Source organism: Camarhynchus parvulus, chromosome 1 (assembly GCF_901933205.1).
Source record: "Camarhynchus parvulus chromosome 1, STF_HiC, whole genome shotgun sequence".
In the NCBI taxonomy this organism is placed as follows: Eukaryota; Metazoa; Chordata; class Aves; order Passeriformes; family Thraupidae; genus Camarhynchus; species Camarhynchus parvulus.
Genome location: NC_044571.1, coordinates 89,912,101 through 89,925,811, shown reverse-complemented (window position 1 = coordinate 89,925,811; position 13,711 = coordinate 89,912,101). Strand labels below are relative to the sequence as shown.

General features: G+C 49.1%; 1 protein-coding gene across 1 annotated transcript; it reads right to left on the bottom strand.

Moving 5' to 3' along the window:
• Positions 1–818: 818 nt before the first annotated feature.
• TRIM45 (tripartite motif containing 45) lies at positions 819–8,808 on the bottom strand. Its single transcript, XM_030960943.1, is given in 7 exon segments — positions 819–1,145; positions 1,934–2,060; positions 2,270–2,384; positions 4,169–4,298; positions 5,283–6,016; positions 8,091–8,219; positions 8,221–8,808. Coding segments are annotated over 7 exon segments (1,581 nt in total). The 5' UTR covers positions 8,415–8,808; the 3' UTR covers positions 819–993.
• Positions 8,809–13,711: the final 4,903 nt, after the last annotated feature.

Below are 13,711 nucleotides of genomic sequence, written 5' to 3'. Positions count from 1 at the left end.
ATTGCCCTTCCAGGGAAGTGCCTCTTCTTCCTCATCACAGATGCCATTTCCCCAGCTATGGGTTGGTAAATGCCTTGCCAAGGTTGCACAAGCCAAATCCAGGAGTTTTGCTGTGTTCCATCTCCTGTGCTCCAGTTCTGGACAGACAATTGCAAACTTGTGTCTGTGAGTCCTACTGATGCTCAGACTGCCCCCAGATCATCCCTTGGTGAGCTGGGCACTCCCCTGGCTCCCCCACCACCCCCAGCAGCACCGCGTCCCACATCATCTCCATGGAGAACAAACAGACCAGGTGAATGATACTCTGATGCCTGCTTCCATCAGTGCCAGGAGGTTTTCTGGGCCCTCCTGCAGATACATTACTAACTCTCTTTGCCTGTACTTTGCAGGCAGGGTATAATGAGACTGCAGTACACTTGGAGGAAGGGTAGGAGTTGCAAACAAAGAGCAGCTCCCAGAAGCATGACTGTGCAATGTGCACACATCCAAGGCTGGAATCCAGACATATCCAGGCATATCCAACGGGGAGGCAGAAGCCATATTCAGGTTGCCAAGCCCTTCCAAGGCATGATGACAAACCCTTTGGAATGGGCCCCAATGAGCAGCTTTAACCTCATCAAGAAGGACAGCAGAGGCTGTTGACCCTGCAGAATAGGACATATCTTGACCCTCCTGTGAGGTTACTGCTCAGAATGAGTTTCTCCTTACAGCATGTCCTCACAGGGCCCAAGTCCTCAGAAGTGTAGGCAGCAGTACAATTTCCAGAATTTGCTTCTGTTTGAGCACAAAATAACTTTGCATACACACCCCTTGGTGGAACATAAGGCACGGTTTTTATTTTCCCTCATCCCCCCTCTCTCAACTCACATCCATCACAATGTTTGCTGGCAGGAAGGCTGCGCAGGGATTGATCATATGGATCCTCATGGATCATTTGTGCTCCTGGAGCAGCCAGCAGCAGTGCCCTGGACTCCCAGGAGCTCACCTGGCTGCTCAGAGTGCCACTGTCCTGAGCAAACTCCTCTGTGAGGTGTCGCTGGGTGGTCCACACAAACACTCTGAGCTCTCCTTCACTTGTCCACAGCATGACCAATGGTGGCAGCCAGGGTGACCTTTGTGTCCGTGGCCACAGCCTTCATACCCACCTGCAAGAGAAGAGGCACCAGCAGCTCAACCCAAAGTGGGCCAGAAAATCCCAGTGTGTTATAGGCTTTGGCCCCAGGACTTTTCTAAAGTATGCTGATGAGAACACAGCATATTCAAGCCAAAACTGCCAGGACTCCATAAATAAAGAACAACTCAATAGCTGGGGAAAGCTGATGATTTCCATCCCTTTGCCTGTTGAATACAGCAAGACATGGGCATCCAGAACCCCATGCCAGCTGCTTGTGGCTATGGCCAAAGATACAGATCAAGCACAGAAAAAGGAAGAGGTCAGTTCTATCCTAAAAACACACAAACACATGATGACACATGCAGGTGAAGCACAGGGGAGATGGTTGGGATTAAACAAGTAAGGGAGTTGAACTCTTGTCCTAAAAATGGAGTGAGGCTTCTCCAGAGCTGGCCACTGTATGACACAGCCCACAAGCTCCCAACATGCCAGCACTGGAACAGGAACACTGTAGGTGCAATGCTGCTCAGCCTCACTCAGAAGGGCTGAAAGGCTGAAGTGCCCTGCCCCACCTCCCGCACAGCTGGCTCAGGTCCCTGTCTATGCGATGTGTCATAAAGCCCCTCTGTGTGTCCTGCTGCATCTCTCCCTGCTGCAGTCACCCCACCAGAACAGGTGTACACGCAGTCTACCACATTCCTGGTGCATGCCCAAGGTGGGAGTTGGGTGAGAGTATCTCCTCACACCTCTATCCACTAGGGAGGACCAGTGCAGCAAATCCTCCTGATGCCAGCAGCGTGGGGAGAGCTGAGCACCCACCTGGCATGGTGCCACCACAGGCACAGCGAACGGCTTTCTGGCCTCCGCTGGAGCAGAACGTGCAGCAGTGAAACACCCCCTGGTGCTCACGGAACTTGGGCTTCACCATCAGAGTGAAGGGAGAGCCCTGCAGGGGACAAGCAAACAGAGAGGCTGCTGTCAGATATGTCTGCATTCTCAGACACCATCTGGGTGACCCCATCAGTCACAGATCACTAAGCCCAGCCTTGAACTGCTACGTGGTAGAAATAATCCTTAAGACAGATTTGAAACAAATGTCTAAGAAAAGAAAAGTAGGTAAAGAAGAAGCAGTGCAAGAGAAACAAGAAATTCTACCTGCACATGTTGCCCTTTCACACAGACGCAGACAGCATACAAGCCTGGCTCCTCAGGGCTGTAGGAAATACAGTAGGTCCCATCACCATTATCACACACTGTTGGCTTGACTGCACTGTGAACAGTGGAGAGAAACCCAAGAGGTCAGTGACTGGCAGAAAACTGCTTTAGATGTAAACCAGAGTTTGGCCTAGATTGGCCTAGAGTGGCTCTCACACACCCCTGCTACTGTAAGCTGCAATTACCATACAAAGGAAGTCACACAAAGCCAGTTGCACTGCAAGGATTTGTAGCAACCTGCACACCGAAAAGGCAGAAGATGACACATAGCACACTTAAAACTCAGATTATCCCATCAGATAAGAGCCCAGAGAAATGGGGTAAATTCACAGCCTCAGCAAGCAGTTACCTATAGAAAAACCTACTAAGAAGACAGGATATAATAGGGTAGGTTTGAATCACTTTAACCACTCTCCCAGCTGCACTGACTCCAACTCTTCCCTTCAATGCTGAGGAGTTCTAGGTGCCTGCTGGTAAACTCTCCCTTTTCTTAGTGAAGCTCCTCGTGTTTCACAGGGAATTCTGGTGAACAGAGTGCTAGAGAGAAAGCCTCAGCTGGTTACTGGAGGATAAATTGCCTGCTCCACAGGAAGATGGAAAGCTTTTCACAGACAATTATCAGGCGGCTCTGCATAGAGGAAGGTGTTCTTGCTAATCCCTACTAATTAGTCTCCTGGGCCCCATGACATGACAATTTATAATCTGTATTCCCCACCCCCAACACTTCACATCAATACAGCTGCCTACATAATTTCCTGCCATGAACTGTGTGGTGATACTTCATGCTCTTCTGCAGCTGTTGTGCCTCAAAGCAAAGCCAGACAGCTTTCAGCAACCCATGTAGCAAGTGCACACAGCCAAGAGCAAGAAACTGAGTTAATGTGGCTACAGCGACCTCTACCCCACCAAGAGAAATCCAGAAACCCCTCGGGCATGCACCTTCCTACATTACAGGTGCACTTATGGAAAGAAGGTGCATTGGAACAATACTCTAGGACAATGATGCTCTACTGATAAGCATCTGTGCAGCCAGCACTGCCTCTGTGTGCTTTGTCAACATAGCAAAGGGTTTTAGCATCCTGTCCTTTTTTTTGCATCAGGTCACCCCAACATGAGTGTTCCTGGAACAAATTAATGCTGGCATCTGGTTCCAGCTACTATAAAACAATTGATGTTTTTCTTAAGAACTAACCCCCAACTGGGTCTGCTTTTGTGCCTGGCTACTCTTTAGTGACAAGTATGGTTTGGAAACAGTTATAATTTTTTTCTGGTTGGTCATTTCCTTGTGGAAACACTGAGGAGCTCAAGTTCAGCCTTTCCTGGTTTTTCTAGAAAACCTTCAAACCTATTACAGTACTCAATGCTTGCAACTACAGGAAGAAGAATGAAAGCACAACACAGATTCCTCCTCCAGAACATGAAGAAGGCACTTCCATCAGCTGTCAGAGGCTCATGGTGCTGGTGAACTGTCTGACTTGTGACTGTCATACAGGGGTTGCAATGACTTACACTGATTAGGCGTTAACAAAAGCAGGAACCCCAGGTGTCTGCTGGGAGCAGTGAGAAGGAACAACAGCTCCCTCTGCCTAGCAACACACACAAGGAGTTGAATCCTTTAAGAAGCTCAAATCACTCAAAGACTTAATACAAATCTCAGCAATCACTGTCCAGCCAAACACAACCACTAGGAAGCAGTGTGGGACACAGAGTAGTGCCTTTTCCTCTACAGATTCTGACCCACATGTTGAAGCACATCCTCCCAGCTGCCTAAGCAAGCAGGGAGCCAGGAAAAGGAAGGCAGAAAGGCTAAGCCAGGGATTTCTTGGGTGAGATACCCACCAGTCCCTCTTGTCCTTGTGGGTGATGGTGACCCCCACAGCCTCTCCTCCCCGCCCCAAGCGCTCCCCTGCAGCGTCCTTGCACAGCAGGGTAAAGCCACTAGGCTGGTTCTGGCGGGCACTGTGGAGATCTGGGGAAAAAAACAAACACCAAACCAGAAAGAAACAGAACCACAAAGGATTCAAGTCAAGCCATGACTGCCAGCTCCCACCTATTTTGCAGAGTTGCAGCCCCATCAGAGCACAGCCAGGACTTTGTTTCTGGGGTGTACAGCTCCTTCCACTCACAGGGAAAAGTCAACATAACTCTGTGTATCAGGAGAGAGTGGGAGCCATGGGTTCTGAGAGATGTCTGGCAGGTTTAGCCCAGAGATCTGCACAGACCATGGGGGTCTTTTTGCCTGTCACTCTAAGCCCAGGTGGCAACTTCCCAAGAAGGCCTCAAGATGCTCCATGCAACCCAGAGGAAGAAGGAACAGCCCCACAGTGACCCAGAGAACTCAACACCTACAGTTTGGCATGGAAGGAATCGAACAAGCTCTGGGTCTGTCTCATCTGCCCTGCACAGACCATTACTGACCAGAGCTGGCTGTGCTCTGTGGCATGGTCTGAACATTATCTGTTTGCTGGCCCAGCTCCAAGTCCTTATTGAGCAAATATCCATAAAACCATCAAGGTATTGCCAGGTATTCCTATAGCAATCTCAGCAGAAGCTGTAATGGGAAAAACTTAATCAGCCACAAAGGGGATCTGCCTGGGCTCATGCTGCAGAACAGCCTGGAGTACCAGCAAAGCATCATGTCCTGCTATTGCAGGTGCCATTCCCATTCCTTGCGCGTCAGCTCCATGCGGAGGCTGCTGATGTTGTGGAGGGCAGTGCCATATGCTCTGCACACCTGGATGAGAAAAGCTGCCTGGTTCCCTGCCCAGCACAGCTCCCATAGGCAGGCGATGCAACCTCTGCTGGGGCTCCACCTCTGCCCTGGTCAATGTCTGAACAGCAGGGAGCCAACAGTGTCAGAACCTGCACACCATGGGGGTACAGAGAGCAGAGGGTTGGGTTGACTTCAGGGAGCAGTGCACTCCCATTCAGCTGCTGTACAGCACCCCATTACCTTCCCCATGCAGGGTACATCTGGCTGGATCAACCACTTTATTGAGAATGGCCCCAAAAACTTCATAGCCGCAACACTGCCCTGCCCTCTCGTGGGGGGAGAAGTGGATCCTGTCATCCACGCTGGGGTGGGTGCTGTAAGCAACGCTGTTGAGCTGTGTCAGACGGCTGGACACCATCCCTTTGGAGACCAGGATCTCCACATCTGAGCCGCTCATCAGCAAGTGCTCCGTGAACTCCACGCCTGTCCTCATGTCCAGCAGCAGCTGCTGCAGCTGGGCCTTCTGCAAGTGCAGCAGGTTTTCCTTCTGCACCTTCAAGTCCTCCAGCTGCTTCAGCAGCCGGTCCCGGTGCTCTTCAATGGCTTTCACGTAGCCCCTGGCAAAGAGGCAGATCTCCGTGGCCACAGCCTCTGCGCGACTGCGGACAGCGCCGCCCATCTCATCGACCTGGCTCAGCACATCCTCCAGGCTGTCCATGTGCTGCTGGCTGCTCTGCAGCAGCTCCCGCAGGGCGCCCCCGTGCCTGTGGATGACATTGGCGGCGAAGTCACAGGGGTGCTGGCGGTGCCTGCCCAGGACGCAGTGCCGGCACACGGGCTGGTCACACTGCTCGCAGAACAGCTGCAGCTCCTCGGTGGGATGGGAGGGGCACAGGAGAGGCTTCCCAGCCTGGCTGCAATCCTTGGTGTTCTCCAGCTCTGTCACAGCATGGGAGGCCGTTTTCTTCTGTCTCCTAGGCAGGAGCAAACACCAATCACTTTATGCATGTTGGATAGAAAATACAAAAACTGAGACCTTTTGCAAATGCCTATTTGCAACGGGCTGCAAGTCATAGTGTGCACTGCTCCCTCCTGTCTCCACTGAAATTCCCTGAAAGGACTCGTGCTCTCCCAAGAACTAGGCTCCACAAAAAGGAGGAGCTCATTAGGGGCTGCTCCCCGGCTCCCAGACCCCTCCTGACTGCATGGTAAGCACGGATTTCAGACACAAGGCAAGTGAGCTCTAATATCCCTCAGGTGAAAATCTAGTTCAGGCCACTGCCAGAAGACAGTCAAACAGTAAAACATTTAATATTCCTGAAGTCAAACTCTGCTTCCTTCTGGTTGCCAGGTTAGGTCCTGCTCAGAAGAGACCAAAGATGGGACACAAAGAACCTTTTATAACCCAGACATCTACCATGTCACAGGGCAGCACTAGAATATTTCCACTCTCTGCTATTTTGGACACTGGGAGTTAGTTTTTGGGAAGGATATAAAACTCCCTCTCCTTACTTGTCTCCTGCACTAATGACTTGTGGCAGTGCAATGGGAGTTCCAAGCCATAACCAAAGACACTCCAAGGACCAAGCTCTGCAGAGTTGCTCTGGTAACACAAAGCAACCTCACCATAGGCTCTTATGCTTCTCCTTTTGCTTCCCAGTAACCTCCCTTAGATCCACCACATTTTCAAAGCCTTCCAGTGCTGCATGACTTCAACCTAAGATCTCTCTCACTTGTTCCCAGGCGCAGAACCATGTCACTCAGAACCATACAAACCTTCCCTACAACACCTTGTTCTGCTCTGACATCAACTAAATCAAGTGACAGTCTGTAGATGCCAGTGGGGTGAAAAAATGATAGCAGTAAATACTATAGGAAGAGGGCCACACGGACAAATTTTCTGCTGCTTTCTCCCTTCTGCAGTTATCCCTGGCAGAGCAGGAGGCTGCTATTCAAGGTCTTTTATCACTCTTCAGCAGCTCCACGGGGTGAGAGCCATTAGCTAATCAGAATGGTATGCTGAAAATTACACCCGGAGTGGAAAGGTAACTAAGAGCCTAAACTATTTTCCCCACAGGCACCACTATGTGCAGGGGGGCAGGGCAGGGAGGAATATGTCTCAGTTCCTTCTGGGGAAAGAATTTGCTAATCAAGCAGAAAAGAGCAGCAAAGACGGAGGGAATAGGCTGAGTTGCTTAACCCAGGCTGAGGCTTCCCTGGCTTGTGCTGTTGGGTGTTTTTCTGACCCTGCCTATCACCTCCTTGCTTCAGAAGGCCATTCAGGCTTTACATCACTTTTCTTTAGTGCTGTCTGTCCTCTGCCTGGCTTACAGGCCACTGCACCCCTCTCCTCTTCAGCTCCTAACTGCTGCAGTTACCTCTTGTTTCTGCAATAATTCTACAACACCTAGCAGGCAAGCACATGGGTTGATCATCAGCAGGTAGCAACCACAGTAGGCAGGACTTCCACAGGATTGTCAGTTTGCCTAAGGGTGCCTTTACACACATACATACAAAGTAAATGGTCCTGCAGGTGGATAGAGGCAGGGCAGCAATTCCTAAGTGGGACAGAAACAGCATGTGAGGCTCTTATCCTGCTGGTACCTGCCCATACCCCTGCCTGTTGCCCAGTGACACTAAACTGAGATGCTAACCAGCATGTGGACACCACTACAGACAAAGGGTGGCTTGATTTTGGACTCAGTGGCCAATAACATGGCTGATGGACCTATTCCCAGGAAGTCCAAGTGGTTGGACAACACTCACAGGCTCATAAGATTCCTGGGGCTGTCTTGGGCCAGGACTTGGACTCCATGATCCTTGTGAGTGCCTTCCAACTCCAAACATTCTATGATTCCATGCTAGCAGCTTGCTTGTCCCCACCCGAGCACGGAGCATCTATGCGGACGTCCTCTGGGCAGGGGTGGTGAGCGGTGAGTAGAACAGGGAGACGCCAATTCTTGCTCCGGCTCGCCCTGAGCGGGTCCCTGCCCGCTGCGCCCTCCCCCGGCCGCGGTGTCCCGGTGTCCCCGGCCCGCCGCCGCTCACCTGTGCGCCCGGCAGCAGAAGCGGCAGAGGCGGAGGCCGCAGGTCAGGCACCGCCCGGCCGCCGCCCCGTCGGCGCAGAGGTCGCACCCGGCCATGGCCCGGCCGCGGCTCCCGGCCAGGCAGTCGGGGGAGCTGCCCCACGCCGCCGGCCGGCAGCGACAGCTCGGCGTCGCACACCGGGCACAGGACGGGGCGGGAGGCGCCCGGCGCTCCCTCCGGCGGCCCGAGCCGCCGCAGGCAGGGCTCGCACAGCGAGTGCAGGCAGGGCAGCAGCCGCGGCGACGTGCAGGGCTGGAAGCACTGCGGGCAGCGCGGCCCCGACATGCCGGCAGCCCGCGCGGCGCCTCACGGCCGCTCCGCCGAGCATTCCCGTCGGGAACGCCTCGCGCCGCCCCACACCGCGGGTCCCTCCCCGCCCCGGCGTCGCCCGCCCCGTTAGGAGCGCGGGGGCCGCGCTGTGAGGGGCGGGGGCTGCCCGGGGATCCTGCTGCTGCCTGCCCCGCCGCTCCTCCTCCGGGGAAGGCGGCCGGAGAGGATCTGGCAGCCCCCTTTGTCCTCGTCCCCCCTCACCGAGGAGCGCAGGGGCCGGGCCCGCTGCTCCCCTCCGCTGGCACCTGCGGGCCTGTCGCCGCCGGTTGTGTGGGAAACGGCCCCTTCCCACCCCACCGCCGGCAGGTCATGTTTCCACTTCTTCCAGTTCCAAACTTCCAGGTTTACCGCCTGACTGGCCACTGCAGCCGCTTTCTCGGCCTGCTGGATGCCTTCAGGCCTTGGGAGTTTTTCCTTCGGATCACTGGAGAGCTGAGCGAGAGCGGTGAAACTTTACCTGAGACGGCGCAAGGCGGCCAGGCTTCCCTGCGACTGCCCACCGGGACGGGCTGGGCTGGTGGCTGTCCTCAGTCACTGCACCGGGAATTAGGAATACTGCAAAAGGCTGGCTTGGAAAGCCCAACGTCAGTGAAGCTCTGCATGATGCTCCTTGGACTTTGATGGCATCTACACGGCTGTGTGAAAAATGCGTGTGAAAAACGCGTATTTTGTGATTGGCTTTCGCAAATATTAAAATGAATATTGTATGTGTTGTGTTAGAAAGTAATGCTGTATTAATTCTCTTAAGTAGTGTGTTAAATATAGTTTTAGGTTATAAAAAAATGTTAAAACAGAAACTATGCTATGTAGGATACTTTTTTTAAAGAGAGGACTTGCAGCGAGATAGCAGCCACAGGACACCTAAATCTTTCAGAGAAAAATAATTTATTGCCCTCTTATCAGAAGAAACAAACTTTTTCCCACCTCGAAGGCGCTGTTAGGATTAAGAGGAAGAAGTTGACAAAGACCAGACAGAATCCTGTGTTTGAATGGAATTTATGCATCATGTATGAAGTGTATGAATATGCAACAGGCTATTGTTTTTAAGGGTTAATCCTCTGTTAACATGGCTCCTTTTTCGGGCTCGTGCTGCCCAGAAAAAGGTACCCGGACGTCTGTAACTCTTTGTCTCTATTGTCCTAATTCAAATTGTCCAAATTATTATTACTCTAATTATATTGCTATTTTTATAACCATTTTATTACTATTAAACTTTTAAAAATTTGAAAACAAGTGATTGGCGTTTTTCACAGTTGTCTTTATCAGTCAGATGTGTAAGCTCTTCAAAGACTGAAACCAATTCTCCCCTTGTTTTGAAAAAGCTCTTTTCTATAAAGTGTCCTTTAGAGTACCACATTCAGCCCTTAGTAATTGAACTTTTTACCAGCTTGCCCAGGACATTCAGTATCTTACCTGTCCCCATCCTGCTGGCCGTTTTGAATACAATGTAATGTGAAGAGCATTTGAGACTTCTGGAGTTTCAGTTCCCTAAGTCAAAAATGAACAGTCAGGAAGATCTCCAGCCAGGTTTTTGTTTTTAGAACCAAATGGACCTCTCTGTCCATTTACAGAGCAGTAGATAAATACTTAATATTTGTATATAACACAAATAAATATCCCCTCTGTAACAGATGTTAATGCCACTCTGATGCCCAATGGCTTAACACAGAAATAATCTTCTTCTTCTGATACATGCAAAACATTTCTCCGTCTTTTATGTTGTAATACACGATCAAAGTTTTAGGTCATGATGAAGTGTTTTCAACCTCAAAGCCAATCAAAAGAAGAAGGGTGTTCCAACAGCCTTCTTCACATTAACTATTAGCAAGTGCAGTGGTTGTGGAGGTTAGAGAGGATAAAAGCTGCAGTAATTGTGAGACAAGATGACTTGATAACAATATTCAATATTGTCACAAAGAAAGACTGGTTCTTTTAATCATGCTGGAGGAAAGAATAGTAAATAACCCTGTAAACGTGGGTGTGGGAAGAAAACAGGGGAAGAGTCATAATGTCACCTTTGTGCAGAAAAGGTCAGCAGCATCTTCCATCGCTGCAGAGAGATGGTGGAATAAGCCATGACTGGCAGTGGCAGAGCAAATCTGAGGATCCAGCCCAGCTGATCTGATCACCTGCCTGGCCACTGATCAGGTTGGAGCACAGATTGCTGCTGAGTAATGTATTTATGAGCTACCAGTACAAAGCAGGAGCATTCTCGGGATGATTAGAGAAAGTTGTAGTGAAATGGGCTGGAGAGAATCATCAAGGGAGCCCTGTGAGACTTGGGGAAAGAAAGGAAAAGCAGAAATGCAGGAAAAAAAACCCCAAAAAACGGAACCTCACGACCCTCAAAACAGGAGCTGCATTAGTACAAACTCATGATTCCCTTTGGTTACTTTCCCCATAATATTACTTTCTTGGGTACTGTCAGCCAGTGGAGGAGTGCCCTGTGGCACTACATCCTAAATTGTGGAAGACAACTCAATGGACATGTAAACTGGAGCTCTGTGAATATCTCCAATTAAGCACATTGGTCTGCAAAGCACTGCAAGAACTTGATTGAGAGACCCTCTCCCATCTTGGATTATTCAGAGTTTGCTTTGTAACTGATCAAAATTTACAGATGAAGAATCCAATGTGTTAATTTATATACACTGGAGGGCAATAAAGGAGCATAGTTACATAAACAAAGCAATGAAAATGTCATTAAAATTAAGCCAATGTTTTCCTTTTTCCACAAGAGTTGATGGATAGCTAATTATTCTCATTTGACCCAAGATCTACTTGAAATGAAGTCCTCTCCAAACTTGTTTTCCTGCCTCTATTGTTAATGATGCCTATCAGAGCCTCCCGGAGTAGATGCTCTGAGTGATCTGGTCTTTCCCCACCTTACTTTCACTGCCAGCTCCTTCTTCTTTTTCCTGTTTATCTGATTCTCATTTCCTATGATTAAGCACTAGATCATCACACTTGAGATATGGAATATTTGTTTCCTTCTCCCTTCTTGTCAAGGACTTCTGACTAATATTTCCATTGTATCTCCTAATTAGCCTCTTCTGGGGAAAGCTTTATGCTGCTTTCCCATTTATATTTTTCTGAAGGAATATTGGTAAATTTTTTTATAGCATGTTCAAAAAAATCGTTAAAGCATAATTTCCCTCCTAGACTCTGTGAGTGGTGTGGGTATAGTCCATTTATTAAATTTTGAATTGGATGCCTCATGTTTTCCTGAACCTATTTACTCTGATAATTTTAGAGAGTTGTTTCTGGATATCCTGCCATAAGTAACAAATAAACTGAAAAAGTGGTGAAATGGAAATCATTAGTGAATAGGACTGAAGAAAAGTCCAAGATGACTTGTTGACAGAAACCTGAGAACTTGTCAAAATGGCAGAGCTTAACTTAATGGCAGCCAAAGGAGTGTGGAAAATGACTTATTTGGGGAATTTACGAAGAAAAGACAAGTAGAACATACAGTTGGCTTCTTTCCTACTGACCAACAAGAGCAGTTTTGCTGTGAATTTGTCAGCTCTGGGAACTACTGTGTTTCAGAGATTTCTCTGAATGTGGCAGAGCTGCCAGGCTTGGTCTGGGAGTACTTGATGCACCATTACCCAATTGACAGCTCTTACCCTATATATCAACCTCAACCAGAAAATCCAACAAAGGATTTACAAACATCTCCCAGTTTAGGCAGAACCTCTCCCTCAGCTAAAGATGCGTTTGAAATTATGTGGCAATTGAATGGTGAGAGGAGCATTTCTGTGAGGCACAGAGGCTGGTGTTATCCCCAGCCGTCACTTTCTACATCCAGCCTGATGCCCATGGACTCACCACTCTATGGTAAAAAATTTCTTCGTAACATCTAACCTAAATGTCTCCTTTTTCAGTTTAAAACCATGGATGTTTTAAAAGGAGGTGTCACTTGACCTTTACTTGTGCTGGGCCTCAAACACAGACAAGTAAATTGCCCCAAGCCCAAGTCTCACATGACAGAATTTCTGCAAGCTGATGGCACATGGAGGAATGTGACAGCTGCAGCAGAAGGACAACACTGATCTCCTGCTTGGGAACACCACTTGGGGACAAAGAGAGGACTTCTGTCCTGGGATGTCTCACATATTTTCTACAAAGCATTCCAAGGGGAACTCACTCTTCAGAGAAACACCTTCACTACCAAACATCTCCCTTCACACATACACACTTAAATTTGCCAGTAGCTTTTAGTCTTTAGGCTTGTGTTGAGCTTTGGAGACAGAACTAAACTGAATCTCAAGTTACCTCATTTAACATAAGCCCATGTATCTTAATTTTCATGCTGGACTCCAAAGTACATTTCTGTGAGTTGCTGCTGTCACACATCAAACCGGTGCTCCAGCAGGACTTCAGCCACGGCAGTGTGACCTGGGAGAGGTGAAGGAGGAAGGCAGCCAAACAGCACACCTGGCAGCCTAAACCTCTGCCACTCACTGAATAATAAAGGCTCACCATCATCACTCATGGACTTGGCTTAACCCTGAAATAGCAAACAGGAAGTGGATAGGGCATGGAGATGGGCTAACACTTGAAACATAGAAAGAAAGCAGCAAAAGATGCGTGGATCTCTCTTGTCCTCCAGATTTGTGACAGGAAACACAAAGTCTAAAGTGGTCAAGCATTATCTCTTTCAGTTGGCAGCAGCAGCTCTTTGAAGAGCAAAGCAGCTGCAGGGCCAAACCACCCAGCAACACAGGATTTGTGCAGACTTGCCCTTGCTGTGGCTTCTGACCAGACATTCCTGCCTTCCCCTCCTCCCTGCAGCTTTCCAGCCACCTGCTGCCACTTTCAGCTTTCTGCTGCTATATATATTCTTTTTAATCTCTCCTGAATCCTGCCTACATTTTCTGAAGGGAAGATGAAACTGGATTTTTTCCAAGGAGGCTTTTCTAAGGAAGCAAGTTCTTTGTGATGTCAGGCCATTAATCTTTTTTAGCTTCCCTTTAGCCATATTTGAGAGAGGGAAGTGATCTGAAAGGCTGTAAGTTTCTACATGCAAAAGACCATAGAATCATTCAATACTCAGAATTGGAAGGGACCCACAAGGATCAATGAATTCCAACTCCTGCACAGGACAGCCCTAAGAACCACACCATGTAGCCAAGAAATTGTTCCATCACTTTTTGAACTGTCAGGCTTGGTGCTATGCCCTCTTAATACTGATGCTGAGAAGACAAATGGAGTTGCTTTTCTTTTCCTTTCCCTTCACTGCTGGGACC